This window comes from Lineus longissimus, chromosome 15 (assembly GCF_910592395.1).
Source record: "Lineus longissimus chromosome 15, tnLinLong1.2, whole genome shotgun sequence".
Taxonomy (NCBI): Eukaryota; Metazoa; Nemertea; class Pilidiophora; order Heteronemertea; family Lineidae; genus Lineus; species Lineus longissimus.
In genome coordinates this window covers 14,603,441-14,626,741 of record NC_088322.1, presented here as the reverse complement: position 1 = coordinate 14,626,741, position 23,301 = coordinate 14,603,441, and the positions used below count along the sequence as shown (strand labels likewise).

At 42.0% G+C, this 23,301-nt stretch overlaps 2 protein-coding genes and 1 long non-coding RNA gene across 11 annotated transcripts in view; 1 reads left to right on the top strand and 2 right to left on the bottom strand.

Moving 5' to 3' along the window:
* Window positions 1–287: 287 nt before the first annotated feature.
* Window positions 288–3,281, bottom strand: LOC135499622 (uncharacterized). Of its 3 annotated transcripts, none has more exons than XR_010449315.1 (4): window positions 2,609–3,281; window positions 2,138–2,253; window positions 1,634–1,775; window positions 288–1,193 (listed from the first exon to the last, which is right to left on the bottom strand). It is a non-coding gene; the product is annotated as an uncharacterized LOC135499622 (long non-coding RNA). The 3 variants fall into 3 exon arrangements; XR_010449314.1 differs by having other exon boundaries at window positions 2,142–2,253; XR_010449313.1 differs by lacking the exon at window positions 2,138–2,253.
* Window positions 3,282–6,399: 3,118 nt separating this feature from the next.
* Window positions 6,400–9,894, top strand: LOC135499674 (transmembrane protein 41A-like). 5 transcript variants are annotated; one of them, XM_064790583.1, is made up of 7 exons: window positions 6,400–6,470; window positions 6,821–7,389; window positions 7,622–7,729; window positions 8,067–8,223; window positions 8,515–8,676; window positions 8,995–9,133; window positions 9,439–9,894. In XM_064790583.1, the coding sequence occupies exons 2-7, from the start codon at window positions 7,289–7,291 to the stop codon at window positions 9,621–9,623; spliced, it is 852 nt and encodes a 283-aa protein (XP_064646653.1). In that variant the 5' UTR covers window positions 6,400–6,470; window positions 6,821–7,288; the 3' UTR covers window positions 9,624–9,894. The 5 variants fall into 5 exon arrangements, with proteins under 5 accessions (XP_064646653.1, XP_064646656.1, XP_064646657.1 ...); XM_064790586.1 differs by having other exon boundaries at window positions 6,407–6,470; window positions 7,224–7,389; XM_064790585.1 differs by having other exon boundaries at window positions 6,419–6,470; window positions 6,864–7,389.
* Window positions 9,895–10,345: 451 nt separating this feature from the next.
* Window positions 10,346–23,301, bottom strand: part of LOC135499302 (mitogen-activated protein kinase kinase kinase 13-A-like) — a 28,189-nt gene continuing 15,233 nt past the window's right edge. For all 3 annotated transcript variants that reach the window (XM_064790006.1, XM_064790008.1, XM_064790007.1), the window contains 12 exons: window positions 22,538–22,751; window positions 22,135–22,397; window positions 21,668–21,851; window positions 21,305–21,496; window positions 20,773–20,931; window positions 19,436–19,594; window positions 18,923–19,031; window positions 18,332–18,558; window positions 17,968–18,078; window positions 16,868–17,788; window positions 16,280–16,526; window positions 10,346–16,138 (listed from right to left, as the gene is read on the bottom strand). In XM_064790006.1, the coding sequence (XP_064646076.1) occupies window positions 16,016–16,138; window positions 16,280–16,526; window positions 16,868–17,788; window positions 17,968–18,078; window positions 18,332–18,558; window positions 18,923–19,031; window positions 19,436–19,594; window positions 20,773–20,931; window positions 21,305–21,496; window positions 21,668–21,851; window positions 22,135–22,397; window positions 22,538–22,701 (2,859 nt within the window). In that variant the 5' untranslated portion in view covers window positions 22,702–22,751 and the 3' untranslated portion in view covers window positions 10,346–16,015. The remainder of the gene's footprint in view (window positions 16,139–16,279; window positions 16,527–16,867; window positions 17,789–17,967; window positions 18,079–18,331; window positions 18,559–18,922; window positions 19,032–19,435; window positions 19,595–20,772; window positions 20,932–21,304; window positions 21,497–21,667; window positions 21,852–22,134; window positions 22,398–22,537; window positions 22,752–23,301) is intronic.

Genomic DNA, 23,301 nt, shown 5'->3' with positions numbered 1-23,301 from the left:
GTACGCGATATCGCCTATGCATGACATATTTCTGTTGACGTATTCTCAGTTATCCTGCCAAATGGAAGGGGTGACGGGTGGTTACATAATACTCTGTCACCTCTGCTGCCTGCCTGAACAACTGCAAAAGTCATCACCACGATAGGTTATGCATCATTCTTAGTGCATAAACATCTCCGAAGCAGTAGATATTCTTGTCTTGCGATGACACTGATATCGATTGTGCCTTTTGACTCGTAGAAACATTTTTTGAACAAAGCGAAAACCAACAATGAAGTCGTATGAAATTGAATTTTATTCCTATCACATGTCATGGTTAAAACACGGACTGAAGTTAAATACTGATGGCCAGATTTTTTCTAATGGCCTTCATTGGTGACTTTTTGTCAATGATCATCGAAATCGGGCTTGAATTCGGCACAAACTGAATGGAAGACGTTGTTTTAGTAATCGTTGCCTCTACGCACTTTTGTACATGAGAAAAAATGTAATGCAATTTTCGTAACTTTCTCAAAACAACGGACTATGATACAGATAAAGATGATATACAACCAATAAGTTGGACAGGTATCTTCCATGATCAGCATTATACAGTCAATAATCAACAAATAATTTGATGTAGAAACATGTCCGCGATAAAGTTTACAGTATACAATCAAAAATTGATCTCGGCTTTCCAATAAAATATAACATAGTTACGTTACAGGACGGCAAATTAGGGAGTTTTCGCAAATCCCCTGAAACGCCAAAGCGAACGCCTATCCTATTCCATTCCCTATCCCGCCCGATCACGATGTCGAACAATCGGATAGGCGTTCACGTTGGCGTTTCGGGGGATTTCCGAAAACTCACTATTGCCCCCTTTTGAAAACAATAATTGAACAAATCTCATTGCACTTGCTTTATAAATCACAGTTCCTAACTCCCCGTCAGATGGCACCAGCAACTTAATCCGTGGAATGAAATATAGCGTCAAGAGGATACGTGACAAAATAGCAGAGATCACGTGACGTGACGTCATCATGTTACCTCCGATGTATAATTGCACTGATTGTTGAATCGCTTTTTGCACATCACTTTTTAAACATCGTTGTTATTTTTCCCCTGTAGTGCGATAGTTCAACTCTGAGGTGTCACGGTCAAACTTCATTTGTTTAGAAGTCTTTCTTTTCATATTCAGATCATAAAACAACCTGAAAGTAAAAGGGACTAATGAGCAAACAATGACACAAAGTGGGGAAATCAATTCTCAATCTCTGGTTCCAGATGCATCACTGCTGTTGTAATGATGGTTGATTTCATGAAACTTTCCTCAGAATTCGAAAGGATGTATTCATCAAATTCACCGACAAGTTGCTATCTCTGTTGGTAGAAAAGTGAGACAATGCGTACATAACCGTGTACATCCAGGTATCAAGTTTCTACCAGGCTTTGTTGAAATCCAAGATGGCACCCGTTCGCATTTCATGGATCTCGAAGTTCCTCCTGTAGAGGTTCTAGAATGTATGAAAAATATGCAAGAACCTGTATTCTTGTAGCACCTCTACTCAAGAACTCCCTGCAGTTTTATACTCCTATATTAGAAGTAGTCTATGTGAAATCGCCAACTTGTGTAACATATTTCAATACTCACTTGATTGCATAAGCCAGGAGAATCAATGAGCAGACGACACCAAAGGAACAATCGAGGTACCACACCCTTCTGTTCTCATTGTAGATTTTGGTCTCCAACACGATGCCAGAGGCCAAGACGAAGCCAAGGAATGAACTTAAACCTGCAAAAGAATGTTGTCATCATCCTGTGACATGCCGATCTACCGGCTTTGTGCGTCTTGTTCATCCTTCTCCTGAAAGTAGGAGACTTCAGGATTGACGTTCACCGCCGGTGAGTCGGCATGCCTTGTGAAGGAATTTCAAAATACATTGCTTGCAGCTGACAAATTCAAAATATCTCCAGGCCAGGTTGGGTTTTAATGTCATCCGTAAACTCCGCTGTCTCCTGTATAGCTACAGTGCCAAGCTATCACTAAGCTGATGGTTAGTCCGTTGAGAGAGAAACAAATCTAAACTCAGAAAATCCCCCAACGATTGAATTGCTTGGCCAAATGTGTCAAATTCAAGAAAGGGGATGAGTTACGTACCGTCTGATATCAGTGGTTTGCTGTCCAATTCATATCCTAGATAAAACTTGGCGATCGCCAGGACCACACATATCACGGCATTGGTCAGAGCGATAATCCATAGGGCTGGACTCTGAAAGCACAACAAGACATTGTTGAAGGAATAATATACATGTACATGTATATGGGGAAGGTACTCTGATGTGGGATAGACAAAATCACACAAAGTCGCCGGTAGTTGTCGCTACTCTCTCTCAGTACGTCGGCACGACTCACGCGCCTACAAGGAATATCTGATCATCCACAGTCCCCATACCAGAACGTCTCCCTAAATATGAACAGCATCCCGAGGTCATTTTTTCTTACTCCGACGTCGTTTATATCGAGAGGCGGAGTATAATATTGAAAACAACTGGTGCCAGTATGAAATGTGTGTAACAGCCACCCAAATGGACCCCCGACCTAAGTCCTCGGCGCTTCAAACTTACCCTAGATGGCGCCCCATGTACGATCAGATCGTGGAGTGATTTGGCAAACGTCGACCCGAAAGAAAGCAGGAAAAGGGAAGCAAGGCACAGACAGGCCCTGAAATACACAAGTGCAGGTAAAGTAATTACTGTAGAGTCCCGTATAATCTATCCTGAGACTCAGGTTTTTGATACTTGAAATATCGAGAGGCGGAGTATATTGAAAACAACTGGTGCCAGGATGCGTAAAAACTTCCTAAGAATTCCCGATGAGGTATGTAACCACTGAGATGATGTTGACTTGTTTTGGCTCTGTCGTTGGAAATGACTCTATCCTCATGCCCGAATCCTGACTCTAATGGTTCCATACTTCCTTTATGTGTACAGTATTCAAAATAATGAGATTGATTAACAATCACATAACAATACAAGCAAAAATTTTCAGGATTTGTATAATTTATTGCAATAGTGAACACACCAGAAATATACTACATTACTAATACATATATTTCATCACCAGGAATAACATCAGGCATGTCACATGAAAGAACAGCTGGCGATCTGAGAACAGCGTTATTTGAAGCATCATTTTAGAAATATCTATTGATATAATGACAAGTTCTACTAAGCGGTTTCATGATGACGCCCCGATGACGACACAGATTTATCGGATTCTGATTGGCTGAGAACCTGTGTACAAATGTACATGTACACTGTACTGCCCGAAATTTTCTGCTTTTACACCAGAGTCTTTCCCCCGACTCCCCTGAAGTATCGGCGATCTGGGACCTGATCAACCTGATCGGATGTGACTGGGCCTGACTGCCACCTCGTCATTCTGAAGACTGGCACTCATCATTCTCGCTTTCACACCTCATGGGCCGAGGGGTCAGTCACCTCTGAAATCATGAGACAGATCAAGTTAATGGTCAAATTCAGGAACACATACATATAAAGATCAAGATTTACTTCCAATAAATTTCAGCAAGACTTGCCTTTGACTTGGACAGTCGCAACGTGAATTAAGACTATAGACCTGCCACTTTAGTTTTCCTGGCAATATGCTCCATCAGAATATCACCAGGTAGTATACCAATGCTGTCTTTAACATACCTTTGAAGGCACTATGGCAAACTTCCATCTCCAATCACATCAAAGTATGTTGGATCAAACACCCACACAGGGTCTCCTCATTATCATGATCATATACATTATCAAATAGTAACATATCGCCTTCTTTTCGGCGAAACCGAGACTGAATTATTCACATTGTGTTCAACTGCGTTCATTTTGCAGTCAATTCATTAGTTACCAACGTATATGCCTTAGAGGGGGCAGAATGGCACTGTTTAGACAAGAAGCCTCTCCAACAGCCCCAGGAATATTGGATAGAACGGCACTGTACTGGGTCCCAGTAATAAATATTGTCATAAAGACATATGATATTGTTCTGGGACTTATGTAAGATTAGTTCTCTTCGCCAAACCCAAGACTGAAGGATTAAAATCTTGTGTTTATAGGCTAACAAATGCAAACACTTCCAAGTGAACCCCCTACAAGAGAAGAGTGGCTCTTCTTCTCTCCGACTTTGACACCCTTCTGCGAACATATCAATTGATCAGCCAGCGGTCCTTGGTGTCGCCGCGTGGGTTACGTCCAGTGAAATTGTTTGCAAAGGTCAGGGAACCACGATCTGACATCCATAACCAGCGTATCCCCTTTTCATGCCAGTTACAGTCGGGTGCTACACCGCAGTCGGGATAGTGGCCGCCAAATGATCTTGAATTGTTGTTGAATTTAAAACTGTTAACTGTTTACGTCAATTTACATATAATTAGACAAACCTTCATGAATTCAGTGGAGATTTCCACATCACAGGGTATAGAAGAGCAGTGGTGGGATCTCGCAGATTTAATATGATCACTTCAATCTTCACCATCATGACTTGGACGTGCGCCTTAAGTTTCCTTGAGCAAATGGTATTTGATTAGGGATGGCAATTAAAATTGCCGTTGAACATGTACATGAAGTGCAGTGATGTACATAATTCAACATGTCTGACTTAAAATTTCAAACTGCGCAGTTCATTCCCGCCTTGATTGTATGACTATTTCTACAATAAAAACCCTTTGAAACCAATCCATACCTAATAGATACTGTGCCTTACCTACTGCTGCAGCCGTTTTGATTTGTTTCGGAAAATTTGAAGGCATTTTTACGTTTGAAATCGGAGAAAGTGTCCCCGCGATGTTCTCCGCAGCTCACACACCAACCGACTGGCGTTCAAATCAACCGCGACCGATCATGACCAAAGACAATACAACAACCCTTGAACCAGGCCGGCCAGTAGTTATCTGCTCAAGCGAGACCTTTGTTCTGACAATGATCAATATGACAGGCATTGTCAAAATGTGGGATTGGCTTTAGTATACACACTTGTACATGTGCATATGCTGAGCTGTGGAAATACATTAGGCAGATTCCGTAAGCCAAAAGACGATGTAAATGCATTTTATCGACGATTTCTTAAAAATCATTTCCCCAATTCCTTCTACAACCAAGTATAAAATATGGTTCAGTGTCGTGTAAATCAGTTAGCAGATAGAGGGCTTGATGAGTCGACAGACATTCGTACTTTTTCTTAGCTCAGATGGCAGCACCAGAGAAGATGAGTGTCGTACGGATATATCAGCTTGGAGGACGTACCGGCGGCGAGTTCCGCCTCTTGGTCTGAGCTATCATCTCACTATGCTTGTGAAGACAGGCACAACCTTACCGTCTCTCTATACGACCGGCACCAAGGCCCCTTGGTCTGAGCTATCGTCTCACTATGCTTGTGAAGACAGGTACAACCTTACCGTCTCTCTATACGACCGGCACCAAGGCCCCTTGGTCTGAGCTATCGTCTCACTATGCTTGTGAAGACAGGCACAACCTTACCGTCTCTCTATACGACCGGCACCAAGGCCCCTTGGTCTGAGCTATCATCTCACTATGCTTGTGAAGACAGGCACAACCTTACCGTCTCTCTATACGACCGGCACCAAGGCCCCTTGGTCTGAGCTATCGTCTCACTATGCTTGTGAAGACAGGTACAACCTTACCGTCTCTCTATACGACCGGCACCAAGGCCCCTTGGTCTGAGCTATCGTCTCACTATGCTTGTGAAGACAGGCACAACCTTACCGTCTCTCTATACGACCGGCACCAAGGCCCCTTGGTCTGAGCTATCATCTCACTATGCTTGTGAAGACAGGTACAACCTTACCGTCTCTCTATACGACCGGCACCAAGGCCCCTTGGTCTGAGCTATCGTCTCACTATGCTTGTGAAGACAGGTACAACCTTGCCGTCTCTCTATACCACCGGCACCAAAGCCCCTTGGTCTGAGCTATCATCTCACTATGCTTGTGAAGACAGGCAAAACCTTGTCGTCTCTCTATACCACCTGCACCAAGGCCCCTTGGTCTGAGCTATCATCGAAAGTCAAATCTATGGCCACGTCTGTGGCAAGGAGAAGTGTCCCAATAAAAGCGGTCTACCCTTACGAAAAAGATCTCAGATTCACCACGGTAAAATCAGGGTTTACCATGCTCACCATGCTGACCACCATCTCTGCAGTGCTTATAACGACATCCCCAGATCTTCAATGAGACAAGAGTCCCTGAATTGACTCTGAGGTCACCATTTCCAGGTGTGTGCGCAGTGCCTTCCCATTGGAATCATAGAGCCACTGTCTTCGGCTACTGGCTGTGCCGATATTGCGGTCTCTACGGAAGTTAACAACAGACTTAAAAAATTACCGGTACCTAAAAATAACAAAAAAAATATTTCTGCTTTTACAATTTTTACCTCTAAAAATTCTATTTTGTTCCCTTCTGATGTAAGTAATTAAGAAAATGATTATATCATTCACTAGAGTAATCTAAAAACAATTTTTGAGTGCATAAAACAAGACGATATAGGTGTCTTTTGGGGAGAAAACCGACTAGCGAATCTTGCAATTTTGTGCATACAGGGTGTTTCAAAAAAGTAAACACTGCAGGGTATCAAGTTTTCAGTACTCCAACACCAAATGCGTGTTGCTAACATCCCAAGCTTAAGAAATTATTCCTACAAAATGGTTTGCACCAGTCTGACTGGCGATTGAGACAAATCCTGCATGATGTCACTGTCTAGTGATGAGCTCATCCCGCCTGCCCTGGTCTTGACTCTTGTCTTGGACTGGAGCAGTGCAGGAGGAATACTGCCTGGAGAAAATCACTTCCAAATGCAGAGCGAATGCTGAAGAATCAAGAAGAAGAAGAAGAAACTGTCGAGCATGGTAGTCAATAGGCGAGGCCTTTTCGAAGAAGCGAATCAAAGACAGAGCCCCAACAAATCAGTGAATTGTACACACTCGGAAGATTTCAGAAGACCTAAACTGACTTCAGGCAATACCCTTTGCTCTACGTGAAGCACATGACTGGTCAGTGCCCAAACAAACTTCTTCGAAAATGACCCTCACTCTGCAAGTTACTCAGTTACTTGCCTTATCATTCATTTATTGACCTCTGTCATGCCATTTATGTGTGTCAGGTGCTTATCTCAAAGTCCAGTGCACCATTGTTTTGATAATGGTTCCACATTGTGTCAGGAATTCAAAGGAATACATGTAGGCCCTATTGATATTGATGTTCTCGATGTCTTCATTTGGATGTAATGGCTGCGTCTTTCACTATTCATATGGAGCCAACAAACGCTCATGGAATCACTGCAGATGCCATTGAGATTGTGGAGGAGTTGCCTTCCAAGAAAAGATGGTAAGGGCCATAGGCCTACCGTAAGGGGTATTTAGCATCATGATCTGTGTCAATGGTCATGTGGCATTTGGTCATTATTACATAATCTGACTAAAATGCAATTGCCATATATGTCGACACTATGGCAATTCAATGTCATAAAGGCGATGGGCCTACTGATGTCAAAACATCTGGAGTTAAAGTTCAGCTGTGACATGAAGTTTTTATTGTATTGTTTGAGGTTTTACTTCAGGTCAGCAATGTTGCGCATCTTGTGGATCCCAGTAGTGTTCGTGTCGTACACAGCATTCCTCTACTACCTCTCTTCACATCTACCTGACCTACCTGCGGCAAGTGGAGGGTGAGTTTAACAAAGAACAGGCTGGTAACCTTCTGGTTTCGTCATGGCGGGCAGGTCAATTCGTAAACTAAGTAGTAAAGAACAAGAACGAATCTGCGGTTGAGACCCGGGGGGTTAAGAATAGAAGGTACTGTCTACTTCAAACAAGTCCAAACATGCTTGGTGAAGTCGATTCAACAAATTTCTCTCCGTAAACTTTTGGCAATGAAGCCACATACATGTACATGTCCAACTATTTACAACTGAACTATGGGCTGGTTGATCATTGTAGGAAGCACCAGAATAGGACGGCATGATGTACGAGACATTTTTCAACATGGTTCGCTTACCATTTCAGTTCTGCCATATCATTCCCGACGAATCTCCAAGAGTTGACGAGCTTGGCTGCAGTGCTGTCCCAGTATAAAACACACCATCTCGGTTATGTCCTCATCTTGTTTTGCTCAGCATACATTTATAAACAATCATTTGCCATTCCGGGATCTGCATTGTTGGTAAGTATGGCGAATCTGGGCGGGATCAATTCTGGGAAAGAATGGCAGTTCCTTTCCTTTCTTTTTGAGTGTTCAAAGGTTGCACTTTGCGTCTGCTCCTTTACATACTGGAGTATGACAGAATGATGAATCACATTGACTAGATTTAATTGGAAATGTCGATATATATAGCAAACTATTCAAAAGTATCAGGCGGGGGGGCCTTGCCATACATCTACATGCAATTGACTTTCATGTTATTTCCCACGCATTCCTACCATAGTATAATTGTTCGTATTCTTTTCGTTTCAGAATCTGTTAGCAGGTACTCTATTCGGCGTGCAGTATGGATTCCCGTTAGTCTGTCTCCTCACAGCCTTCGGGGCAACGTGCTGCTACCTTCTGTCGCAATTTTTCGGAAAAACATTCATCTTAAAATATTTCCCTGATAAGGTGAAGAGAATGCAAAATCTAGTAGGTAAAAGTTTTAAAAGATTTTACCTGGCTGGCGATTATTGTGTAGTTTATTGTAAAGAATTACCAGTTAGATTCAGGAAACGTCGTTATCTTCCACGATGCACCAGTTTAGTTGGCCTGCACCCTAACAACATCCTTGAAGACTGCTGAGAGTATCTGGATACCAAGATCCTTTTTCTTCTTAGGATTCGTTGACACTATCAACTTCGTAGGTCACTGGTCGCAGTACCTTACCTAGCTGGTATTCAAATCTTGCTTCAGAGAAGCCAATGTAACAGTTTTGACATGAATTGATTATTTCCAACTTGATTCCAGGTCAGTGAGAATTCCGACAGTCTCTTCTTCTTCCTGTTGTTTCTGCGACTCTTCCCGATGTCGCCCAACTGGTTCCTAAACATGGCATCTCCGATTATCAACATTCCTATACATCTCTTCTTTTTATCTGTCTTTATTGGTAAGTCCTTGTTGTGTACATCATACTTGTAGTGGCAACTTTAAAGATTTCATGTAAAATTGTTCTGCTGTGATCAGGATTTTGGCCTTCCAAGCCTAGTTTTTTCGACAAATTCAAAAACCGCCAGTTCGGTATGGATTCCTTAAACACAAAGGTTACAAGATTTTGTCATTAAAGCAGACGTGATTCTGTCTAGCTGATGCAACAAATCAGAAGATTTGACCGTGCCGAAAATCATTTGGGCTTTATATTTGCCCAATATGAGTATTTCCTTTCATAACACACCTAATATCTCTCATTTGCAGGTTTAATGCCTTACTGCTTCATCTGTGTTCAGACGGGATGCATCCTTTCAACGATCTCCTCCATGAGTGATATCTTTACATTCTGGACCATGGCTAAGCTAGCTGGGGTTGCCATGGTAGCGCTGTTACCGGGATACCTCATCAAAAGATACCACAAGAAGGATATAAAGCTTGCTCAGGACTAACATTGACTCTATTATTTATACTTCACGGGACAGAATATTTTTGTTTTATGAACAGTATATAGGCTTTGTGAAGTCTTCTGTGCAGGACAGCAGATTCTGTTGAGCAGAATGCTGAGACCAAGTGATTGATGTGACTGGGTAAATGATGGTATGCCAGTTGGAACTATTGTTATTATTCGAACAAACGTTTAACTTATTATCTTATTGGTTGCAGACTGTAAATGTACAGTTTCATTGTTGTGTAATTAAAGAAAACACTTTTTCTAACAAATGGTGTGTTGCTATTTGTATTTTCTTGACCTTATACCTACTACTTGCTGTCCATGTGATGGTATAATCATCACCATCATCATCACCAGTGGCATTACCCTACTGGCTTTTTTCCCCAGGTGTGGAGTGCACTGTAGGCTACTGTTCACCTGTGTGGGAAAATTAAATGCCATGGCGTAGAAAACTTTTAGTCTCATCTGATTCCTCCCCAGCTGAAGACGGTCACCACATGGAGGATTCCTCTAGTTGTAGACAGAGTCACCACATGAGGTCTCCTCTCCCCTGCTGTAGACCAGAGTCACTGAATGGAGACTTCCACCCCTGCTGAAGACAGAGTCGCCACATGGAGCACTCCTCCCGGCTGAACACAGTCACTTCATGGAGGAATGGGCCAGTTACACCACTTGATGCTAACAAGTGTAAATCAGAAGACAAACCAAACAAGACCAAAATTCATTTTCCATTAATATTTTTAACATCTTTATTGTACATAATATCATCAAGATATGGTACATATGCTGTCATTGTAAACGCAATACATTGTACTAAAACTATTCAACAAAAAGTAAATACCCTAGTACTCGATTAAGTGCCAATACTACTGTGCAGTAGATCTCAACCCAAGGTCAAAGGTTACACAAGGTCACCGCAACAGTACACAATGAAATCCATGCACCTTGTTCTGAGATATACTTGAATAACTACAGAGGGAGAAAGGTGCCCTTAACACAAGGTTGCCATGGAGGCTATCCAACATTTGTGTTCCTTTCAGATTCTTGGTATCTGTCATTTGTTAGAACACAACAAGCTCAACTTCAAGGAGGCATATCATACACCTTTCAAGGGAAGAAATTTTCTCACTAAATTTAACAAAGAAACGATTCGGGGATAAAATCTGTTCGTAGAAAACCTACTTCGTCAAAAAAACCCTTGGGTTTGGCAAGGCGAGACTGAGAGTTTCCAACTACCCCGGTATGAACCTTGAACTCCAGAGGCCAGGGTAGTACATTGGGGGTTAAAATAGATAGGCGTTTTTTTCGGGTGAATGATCCAAGAAGAACCGAAAAACCACTGAACTTTATAACAATTTCAGAGTGATATTGGCACATTTCTCCCAACAACTAAACCGACATAAAACATCTGAATACAAAACAAAATCTGAGATCACACAGTTAATATCTCTAAGCATCACATTACCATAGCAACGTATCATCTGGGCCAGGCCAACTTGAGTCAGTTTATTATGACTTTACATTTAATTTCATCTATTGTTACATAATGTGGTGAAATAGACAATGTTGACCCATAATCAATGACCATCCCCATTCTCTCGGAAACCTGATATTATTCAAACACCAGTCGTTTGAGAGGTCAGGGTCAAGCCTAATATGTGACCCACCACGACAAAATGAGTCGCATGTCGCACAGAAGATGAGCCTAAAATGACACCAGGACATAATAGAAGAAATTGATATGCTCCGATTTTACAAAAGGCAGACAATGGTGAAATGAACAACCAGTCTGTCTCAACCTGTCAAGCTCAGAGCGACATGCGACCTGTTTTGTCATGGCGGGTCACATATGCTTATGGTACGAAGCTGTATACTGAACTTCCAGCGTTATTGCCTCTGACGCGTTGTCTGGAAGGTGAGCAATGTCAATACATTGAGGGTCAAGATGCGAAGCTGACGAAGGTGTGATTTATTAGATATGGTAGCAATTGAGAACAGAGGAACAACTCATCCTCAAATTAGCACTGAACACAGTTTTGAACAGTTTTAAGAATTCCTATTTGATAAATTTGAACCGAAGCTGAGGCAATTGTTATTTGAAAAATTATGGCAGCAAATATAGGCAGTCTTTTCGAGTCGGTTCTATTTCATCAATCTGATCAAAATTGTAGACAATTTGACAGCATAAATGGTTGAACAGGTTTTTCAAGGAATCAAAAAAATACTTTTGCAAATAAAATGTTACAAGAAGAGATGTCACAGGAACTGAAGAACATCTGATGAGCAATACAAGCGTTATGTTGAGTACATGAAAAATGTAACACATTATGTTTACATGTACATGTACCTCATCTCCCTGCAGTTGTCATAATAGACCAACCCATCAAAGAGAAATAAATAAGATGGAATGGTCTATTACACGACGACAGGGGATTTCAATAATTTCAAGCTATTTTACAAGTGAACATGCAGCTGCCGATATCTCAAACTTTACGAAAATAAACATTTTGATTTTCTGAAAAACGACTGTTCATGTGAACTAATGCTATATTAAATGAGCTAAGAGGATGCTACCTAACTGTTAAAACTTCTCACAAAATATACACAAATAAACTAACTAAGAATAGAATGAAAATGTTGTTTTGGTAAGAAGAACAAGATGAAACATTACATTTTAGTAGATGCCCAGTATCGTTTTCAGACCTTCGTAAAATGATATTAGGAATACAGAAAACCAGTCTGAAGCACGTATAAACTGACAAAGTTTCCTCGAGTTTTACTACTGCTGTAAAACCAGTCAGGAGCAGTCACTTCTTTCTTGATGGCAGCACCAGTTCTCTAACCCATTTCCATCCATTACAACCAAGGTGCAGCCACCTCAAATATTCCGATGAAAACTTCTGACCGGTTAAACATGCTTATTCCATCATTTACAGATTATCGGTACTGGTTTTGAAATGGACAGATTCGGTAGATTGCGCCAAACGATTTCGATTGACTATCCCCACACAACAACTTGAAATTTATAAAGCCACACTTTACTGAATTCTAGCTGAAGCTCACAATTGCCAAGGTTAGAATTGAATGCACTGAGGTACACACAGGCTAGCACTTACATTGCCAGACAGTGCATCGCATCAGTATAAAACTTTCAGGCTATCTGGCTTACTCCTTATTTCAAAAGGTACCGCTAACCACCAAGTAAAATTTTGGTCAAATTACAAATATTTTGTAATTTTTAGACTATGCATCGGGTAACAATCTAATAAATGAAACAAAAACACACAAAATGAATAGTTTAGCTAGAGATAATTTTATAACACTTGACGTCTTTCATATTAGTCATAAATGAGACCAGTTTGATGAAGGTGGCGCCACCTTCTAACGTTACCACAACTTTCTAACAAACACATATGAACAAGTTTATCCTTATGTACATACAACGTGCAACTTTTCATAACTTTGAACAAAACTGCATTAGCATTTTATCCAAATAAGCCATTTTTCGTCCATTGAAGGCATGCTAATTTTTCACCCACAATATTAGCAATATAGTTTGGAAAGAAATTGTTCACGCTTTTCCCATTGTTTTTCAACTGATGGACTAAAGTCATTGTCTTCAAACTGGAGTGAGCAGGCAAAACGGAAGCACATCTTATACGCATGATCCCCTCATGTATTAAAAAAACTTAGTGCAGCAATATTTTTGAGACTGCCATAAAAATTAAATCTTCACTTGCTTACAAAGTCATAAACACTTTCATGGGTCCATGGTCTATACATACAAATTATTGACCACATGCCCATGACATTAAAATGAGAACTCACTATCGTAATGGCCATTACTATACAACATTGTCATTATTTCGATAAGCATGTACAGATAGAAAATTTGAGTGCTAAAAATCCAGACCTCTCCAGGTCGTGATATACAACACTGATATATACAATTATTGTGAACACCCCATCTGATGAAATGTAATGACACTGTCTGCTGGATCCATGTTAGTTATCAATGGTTCACCAGATGACGAGAGGATCAGTTTTGGCTGCCATTTTGACCATAGCAACATTGTTTTGTGCACTGTCACTCTCGCTGGTGCGTTGCTATGGTAACTATTGCAGCCAAGACGATGGTCCCATCTCCTGATGAAGATCAAGACAGACTAGATTTGGGTCGCCAGGTTAACACATGCAGAGACATTGAAGAATTTCCTCGGCGACTGAGATCATTACCAAATCTGAAAATCCATGATTACCCCAAGTCAGAAGGTCGAAACATCTTGCAACAATTCTGCTTTAAGTCGTGCTCAGCCCAGGGCACTCAAGAGGTAAATGAGAGCAGTTCACGTTCGTACTACACAATGACATTACTACAGAGTTTGTCGGTATATTCCCTTAACACCACTCACCATGACACACGCAAAATGACAATATGTGTGACGTATTTACACTATGAATGCTGGGATATGCTAATGATGCATTGTGGGATATGTCAAGTGAGCGTATATCTACCAATAAACAACGACAGTATAGGTGATGTAGACAAGTACCATTACTCAGAACACACGGCATAGCAAGGCAAGGAAAACAAACCCATCATTTACCTCCCGACTGCACTGGATGGATTATTTGGCCTGGCCACTTCAGAACCCAAGAATAATCTTTCCCAACCATTCACAGCTCCAAGCAAAAGAACTGGAAGGTCACTGTTCCACAAGCGCATAGACCATTTCAGTACGACCCCCATTTACATATTCAGACAGTATCGGTCTTCTGTCCCTGTGAAAGCGTTTAGAACAATCAAACAGTGAATACGATCTCGACTCATTGGTCAGACAACGACAACAAGGATATGGTACAAACATTTACATATGGTGTTACAAGTCACCACTAGAGGTCTCTGTGTATAGTTCATCCTACAGATTTGAACCTCCGTATGGATATGCTGCCCTCTGGTGGTAAAGAAGTAAACTAATACTTCTTATGTTTGAAGATTTCGGTCGGACCCATGTCGATTCCCAAACCTACCCAATTTGGACAACCTTGTATAGGCTACCATCTAACATGTTCATTCAAGGTAGTGTTAATCATCATCATCATCACGAAGCGGCGGGAACCAACCAGGTACGGCCCAAGTGAGTGCAAGCTAAACACAGTGGAGAGACTGCAGGAGTTATTTCAAAGAGATGTCTTTGTGAGCAAATAAACATGTATGATTAGTTCGACAGCAACTTTGTCCCAAAAGAAATCAGGCCAAGGTCAGCTGCGCCTCTCTTGAGAATAATTCCCAATTATAAAATGTGCCAGACGTCGATTTTCAAGTGACAACATATACCCAAGGACGCAGCGCTGACTTCATGAATTTCTCTTTCATGTCCTCGTGTTAACAAACGAGACAGTATACATTTTTTAGGGCTCCCTGAAAAAACCGTCATACAAATTAACATAAATTACAAATTGATTTCCCTTTATACATGTACATGTACAGTATATGTGAAATAAAAGTTGTACAGTACACATATTGTGCCAAACATGGCCCTGAGAACATGTAACTGGAATAAAGATAAGAAACCCAAACGAACTCGATGAACCAATTAACTCCACTGATTGATTGACAGATCTCAATTAACATGTACAGTCATCTTCAAACATGAATTCAAATTATGTCTGGTGACATTTTTTATTATTACGTTATGAGGCCAACTAAAATAAATTCATTTTCTGCATTTCATCAGAACTTCTCCTGACATTGAAATAGAGATTTTGCTATACATCTTAACCATAGATCTAAAGATTATAATTTAGTTGCACTAATTAAGTACCAGTAATTAGCAAACTGATGTTTGTTTAATTAGATGCTAAATTGCCGAAGTAATAAGTAAGATATCAAGGTCAAGGTCTAATTTGATAAACTGCCGTCTAATACAACCCTCATCTTAAAATGGACTCAACAATTTCATCTCTGTTGGACAACAACAGGAATGTCCCACTTCCTCTCCACAGGGTGCACAGCTTGACTTCCTGATTCACTTCACCCGATTCTCCTGAACTTGTATCGTAGATTGGTGTATCCCCACCGACTTGACCCGTATTTTGCCAGACTCTTATCGAAGCATCTGGTCCTATCATAATAGCTTTCCTTGGAATAAACTACTCACAAAACCACAGTTCTACTCACACCGTCATCGTCTCGTTCAAGGTCTTCAACCACTACTCTGCACAAGGTCTTTATCAGTACCAATCAAAAGCTTCTGTCGCTAATGACCAACACCGCCAACATGGTCTGAACCTGCAGCACACCTTAAAGAATGTATTCTCACAAGCGTCCGTGGTCTACAATCATGGTCGGCAACAGGCCACATGATTACCATAGTAACGGTCATACAATTATAACCGAGGCGATGACCATGTCTGATTGTCAGTGTTGCCATTGCGCTTGCGATGAACTGTGCTGGCGACTGAACACTCGTCAGAGTCTGTGGAATCTGTGTCTGAGTCCGCAAGGTGGTTCTGGAAAAAAATCAAAAAATTTGTCTAGTCATGGAAACTACATTCATTTGTATTCGCGCAGAATCTCGAAGGAAACAAGTCAATTCAAGAATTTCAATCCCAATCTTACGATTCGGAATCCAGCTCATAGTATGAACCCACCTTGTTCAAAATATGCTCGGGTGACGCGACCTGGTTCTTCATGCGTTTGACCACCATCTCCTTATCAGAGAGACCATCGTTCATGTTATTCGTCAACTCTAATTGAAGATTATCAGTGCTTGTCGTCGACATGAGGCCCTTTCGGCGCCTTGGAGCTCCTTCCTCCTCAGAGATACCCTCCGAGCTGAAGCATGAGTATGTTGATTGGTTACTTTGGGCTCGCTGGAAGTGTACCACGTGGCGGCGTCTGCAAGATGAAATGAAGAATGTCGTGGTGAACAGTTCGATCTTTCATTTGTACCTGTATGAGACAAGTGAAACCGAATGAGAGTTTCACTGCCAAATCTCTCCCGTACTGAACTACAAGTATCCAGGCTGGGAGTGATTTTCAATACTGCTTTATTTCCCCCTTACAAAATCCCAACAAGACCCTCCTTCAGTTGAAGTCGTGATCACAGGGCCTGTATTTAGCTGCGTCAGAAACTGCAGCAATATGCATTCTCATGTATGAGTGTGTGCAAATGAAGGACTTTCAGTTCGCAGATTGAAGATTACCATAGGCAAAATATGAGAGTAAAAAATACTCACGTGAAGTCTTCCTCGCTATCACCAACAGCCCCCTCATCCTCTGACCATGAATCCTGTCGAGCACGTGCCTGTATCCCAATACTCCGGCATATCATATACTGCCCCTCAGAGTCCGTTGAGTCCATCCGCATATGCGGTATCTTACTCGGAGACTGGTTCACAGGATTGTCACTTATACTCCGTTTCAATGAGCCATTTTTTAGATTACTATAATTATTTATTGTCACTGCATCGACACTAATCTCCGGAATCCCCGTATCGACCGGTATAACATCATCAGCAATAACGTCCTCATCTGTGTTATTCCCGTTGCCTGTACCAGATTTTTCCGGCAAAGACGTCGATTTTTGTTCCAGGTTTTGATTTGAATCAATCTCAGTTTCCTCACGTTCTTCTGGATTCATATTTTCAACGTCAAGTATCCGCCGCAATACCTGATGGGTAGGACTTGTGCACTCGCTGTCGCAAATGTTCGACTCGACATCAGCACTAATCCGACTCGACCGCTTGGAACTACACGTAATATCGCTACAGCTTCCGTCACAGCCAAAACACACATCGTTCAAATTTTTCTGTTCAGGTTGCTCACTCTCTGAATGACTGAACTCGATCCCGCTCTCGCGTATTGCCGTTCCCGGTCCCATGTATTTAAACGCAGATGGCGACAAATGGTCATTTTTCTGTTGGTCGTTTTTCGATGAATTTGATTTGTTTTCGAATTCCTCATTCAGCGTTTCCTTAGAGGGACTCTTCACGGGACTTGAGGTAGAATGGCCGCTGGTTGTCGAGGAGCGCCCAGGATTGTGGCGACGCCGGGACTTACGTAGACGAACTCTGGTGGGTGAAGGTTGTGACTGGTCGTTTGTCGACGTGGCGACTACTGTCACCGACTTGCCGTCTTTATTGACGATCATGTCAAGGCTGTAACGACAAGAAGGTTTGATGAAAAAGATGGAATCAAAATCTTGTATTAAACGCACAGCAATTACACTTCCTGATGTATATACCTCATAGGACATCTGCAGAGATCGAGATAATAACATCAATCACCAGAAGATAGAACACGTGATCAGATAGAATTGCCAATGAATGTTCCTCACCTGTGACCGGAGCGTTTCTTTATCCGCTCAATCTTCTCCTGTGCCTTGATCACAGGCTTGAGGATGCTCTTGCGTCGTTTGTTGGTCAGCATGTTGAATTGTTGTTCCCGTCTGAAAACGAAGTGAGTTTTTTTTATGTTACTTTTCTTCAGTATTGACACAAAATTTTCTTTATTCAGGGACTCTCACATAGCAGGGCCGAATCTTGTGAGAGGCCTGTCACAAAATACCATCACAGACCTCCGGAGTCAAAGGAATCGACAAGCCCAATCATTTGAGAGGTCTTGATGAGCACTCTCTGAGGCCTATTGTTTATTGGGCCGATGTTTCTGTTGGAATGAGAATGAAACAGGTGGAGACTCACTTCATTAGGTCCCGTTCTCTCCCCTCCAGCTGAAGCATACACGCCGTCAGCTCCATGTACAGATTATTGGCCCGCTCAAGTTTCCTCTCATAGTGTTCCCGCACGTCCTGGGCATGACGCAGCTCTTCTCTCCTCCGCTTGATGAGCTCTTCCTCCAGTTGAGGCATGTGTGAACCTTCGCTGCGGATCTTTTGAAGTTGTTCCTTAATCTCATCTTTCCATTCAACCTGCGAGAAGACAATGAATAAGACCATTAGAATTGGAGCAGACAACATTGACAACCCACATTTTAACAAAAACAAACTTGCGAATCAGAAAATATTTCAAGAAAAGTTGATCATATCAACTGTCTTGATATAGTTTCTTCAATTTGCACGGCCAATGCAATGCAGGTCTCTTCATGGAGCCATGAAAACATGACGATTGTGGTCGGAATATAGCCATCTCCTAGGAGAGCAATTATGACTCTGTCACAGGTCAAAGCACCTAAAATTGCAGTGTGGCGCTTTGGTAATATTGCAAGTCGAGGACAAGACGGACAGGGTAACAACACAAGTACTGCGCTAATTTGAGATTGGATTCATGCTGTACCTGCAACTGGAAGTACTCCTCCTTGGGAATGTTCAATAGTTCTGGCGATGCAATCTCAAGATGCATCAGAATCTGGCGGAATGATGGCCGATTTCGGGGCTTGGCGCTCCTGTGAAATAGAAATTTGTCAATGTTATAACTTTATCATCAATTATGTTGAATTACTTCAAGGCTCAGTGTGATTCATGTGCTAGACTTTTCAAAATAACCCATACCTAATGGAAAATAGACCAATACTAATCAGCCACTGTTACCTAGTGACACCTTGCAGTAATAGGACGAACTGCAAAATTTCATAATAATATTGATTTCTTGCTTCACTGTGTAGCATGTGCTGCCACCACTGTGAAAAGTACAAGGCCTCTGGATTTATCATATTAAGCAGAGGGACCAAATCATCTCAAAATGCTTCATTCAAACACTGTACAAAAACAGAGATAACTGAGCCTGGGAAGCTCTGATCTTAACTTTTCTTCACCAGGGTTTATAGAGCAAAACAGAAAACGCACTCACCAGCATTGCCTCATCAAGAGTTTGAAGCCCTCCTGACACGTCGACGGCAACGGTAGGTGAAGACTGTTGCTGCCTACGCCCCAGATAATGGCGGAGGAATCGACGTCTCTGTACGGAATCTCTCCGGTCAGCAGTTCCCATAACACGACGCCAAACGACCTGGAAATAAAGAAAACAAAACATTAGATGACATTCGATGAAATCACTGGTACCAGCAGGTCAAGACTGTTTCTGTCTACCCTCAAGACTATAGCAGGCCCATGCTTGTCAATTCCCCGAGAGAGGGATTTGTGAATTAGTTCTCTTGAGCAGATCTCACTCTGAAAGCCACGCAGCAATGGATACCTAATCCCCATCTCTCAGCAGTCTATTAGAAACGCGTTTTATAATCTCCCTACAGGATTTGATAAATTACAAGTTAGGGGATTAACGGATTAGCGGATTATACTGTCTTGAAGGCCAGATGAGTACGGTCATAGACTGCTGATCCAATGCAGTAAGCTGCTCTAAAATGGAGGATGTCTATATTGAGTAAAATACTGGTGACCCCAAGGACGAAAGGACATGTCATCAACATTAGTTTTTGACAATTTTCAACTCTTTCGAAGGAAAATTTCCAAATTTCACTCTGGGCACTTGATATTCAGACTACAAACATTGTCAGTAATGTTGTTAAACCCCGCGACTCTTTTTATTGCTTAAAAGGTCATAAATCAATTCAATGAACGGAAAGAAAATAATGATGGAAAATTTACGATTGTTTTTGTTACAAGTAAATATACAACCCACACAGTTCACCGTCCATAAGTAATGCCCTCCCAAGCTTATTACTCCTATACACAAATTTCCTCCACTCTGGTTATTTTTACTGGCAGGCTCATGATTGCGTAAAACTCTTAGCTTGAGGCTCATTAATTGCATAATTAGGTTAGCCATGAATTACAGCATTACGATGAAGTGAGCTAGCCTTGATTTCTGGCATGATTCCAGCGGAGACGTAACAGGCTCATCAAAGCAACCACAGATATTGCGGGGCTACGCAACGGTTAATGAGCCGTGGATAATAACTCTGGCGAGTGCCTCCGGGGAGGAAAAGCGTTATGAAATACACCGTGCAATATCCAGAAACCATCCATCAAGAGCAACAGGCATACAAACGCAGATTGATCTGGGAATAGCTTAAAAAATGATGTTGGTCTTCGACTACAGATGCAAGCATTCGTCTCTGCCAAGTTTACAGTTGGTGTTGTAGCTGTTTATTCAGCATTCCAGTTGTACCTGATGCATCATGATTGAGGGAATCTTTAACATTTTCTGACATATTCTCGCACACTCACCATATGTCGACTTTTTCTGAGCAAGGTTCATTTCGGATGACCTCCGGTGCCATCCACGCCACCGTCCCCGCAAACGACATCTTCGTACTCTTCTCGTTCCATTCCCGCGACGTGCCAAAGTCAGAGATCTTCACGATGTCATTCATTGCCACCAAGACACTGAAATATTACATTATGGGTGATTAGTTGTGAAATTCAAAGGTCGTGAAGTGTTGAAGCTGTCACTTCATGCCCCACTCACTCATTAGCATCATTTCATTCTGTGAATAGTCAGTATTTGATTCAACAGGTGACCAATTCCTTTCTTGAGAGTCAATACAGAGTGACCCAATTTGTTTTATCACTGGGGTGTATTGATCCTGGGACCTTGAGAAGTGTGAATCTCAATCGAATTTAGTGAAGCAGGCCTTCTCCTTGCTGGCAGGACATCAAATCATGGGCCCTTTCCAGTATGCCTGTCACATACTGCATGCAAAAAGCCTTTGGAGACGTAACCTTGTATCTGAAAGATCTCCCTTTTATTTTCACTTACTTTGGTGACTTGAGGTCCCTGTGAATGATTTTGTGTGAATGTAGATAGTTCATGCCGCTGGCGATCTGCCGTGCCCAGTCGAGGAGTAACGTCGGAGGAATCTCCTTGCCGTCGCGGAGTACCTCGTAGAGCTGGCCGTAGGGACAGTACTCCATGATGATACAGTAGCAAGGCGCCTGAGTACACACACCCCTGAAGAAAGAGGAAAGGATTGAAACTTGGATTTCAACACCTACATTTGTAGAGAAACATAGAGCTCGATCAAAGGTCCTGAGCTGGATGAGAACTTAGAGGCAAAAGGTTAATAACATCGAACATCAAATTTAGCCGCCATAAGCAATATTTTCAGAATCTGGTACTCACTTGAAATTGATAATATTCGGATGATTTAACCGCCGCAAGTGACGTATATCCGTTTCTTTGGCATCCCTGACTTTCTTCACAGCAACCTGCTCGCTGCGTAGTTTACCAAGGAACACTGCTCCCTGGGCACCACTGCCTAACCATTCAAGGTCCGAGATGCTCTCAAAGGGGATTTCCCAGTCATCTGGAGAGGAATTATGTCGGTTACAATAGAAGATAAGGATGCATTTTAAAAAGCTAAAGCAAAGCACTGAACACTTCAGTATCCCACTCTTTCCGAGATGGTAAGGCGCATCCCTTAAAACCTTCAAACGTTGAAAATAATAGCAAAGTAAATCATATGTTCTCAGGACCAGAACTAATGACCATTGGGATCATGACTGCGGCACCCTTCAACCACAACATCATCAAATTACCCATCTTGGGCTTCCTTTCTCGAACAAAAACTACTTCTCAACTTCTGTTACCTTGCTGCTTTAGCTCTGCTGTGGCCGCCTTTCCAATGATCGTCCACACCGGCCTCAAGCATCCCAGGAGTCCCTCAAAGAAGCCCCTCTGCTGGCCATCCCGGTAACCAATATCGAGTGTCTCCGCATCATCAGAAGACGCGGATATGTTGGTGGAGTTTGGGCCGGTTGGGATCGTGTTGGTTGCCGTCGAGTAAGAAGTTGACGCCTGGGAATTTGTCGTGACACTGAGTTTGTCGATTTCCTGTTCCAGGCATAGCATGCTGCAAGAAGAGGGTAGACGTTTGTACTGATTGTGGAACCTGTTGGTTGTGGCTTTCTTATAGCCAGCCTAAAGGCAACGTCTTTTCATCTTTATGAAGCTGTAGTAAAGCAAAATCAAGCATCCCGCATCGCCTCTTACCTATTTGAGAAGTCTTCCATGTCTGTACTACACGTGAGTATGTTGAGTGTTGTCGGACTGTTCCGACTGTTAATCGGCTCATCTTTCTTTGGCACGTCAAGGACATTGTTGTGGATTTTGGCCGTGGCCTCCTTGTGCACGGGTTTCGGTCGTTCCAAGGTCATTATGCGATGTGAAGGTCAAGGTTAGCTTTTAAAGGTCATCATGTGCAATCCTGGAAAGAGAAGAGAATCGGAGAATGGTTAGAACTGTGGATGGCTAACACGCTTGGCATCATAATACATCAAACTTTCTGGAAACCTGCTCTGGAAACAAAATCAATGGAAACAATTTTTACCTCCTTTAGACAGCCCGCATTTCTTTTGGACACACAAACATTCAAGAAAGAAAGCCAAAAAGATATGAAACCTTCCTGTTAGAGCACCTTTTGTTTAGAGGCCGTCTGAATTGTAGTCAGATTCCTTAGGAAAAGTTGGATGGTCAAAATAGCATCGAAAACCTGTATAAGAGTTGGACCACTTGCTCAGTCATTTCATAAGGTGATCACAGTGACAGGTTCTAAACTTATACGCACATCTAATCTGGACCGAAACCAAGCGGAACCCAAATTCAGGAAATACACCAAATACCTAACAAGAACAAACAACTATTTCGGCCGCGGGTGAAATAAAATAACAGATAAGATATGTCGGAACTAGACTACCGAGTCCTAGTATGTCAGTCCAGTTCGTCCTCGGTGAATCACAGTCGAATGGTTCAGTTGA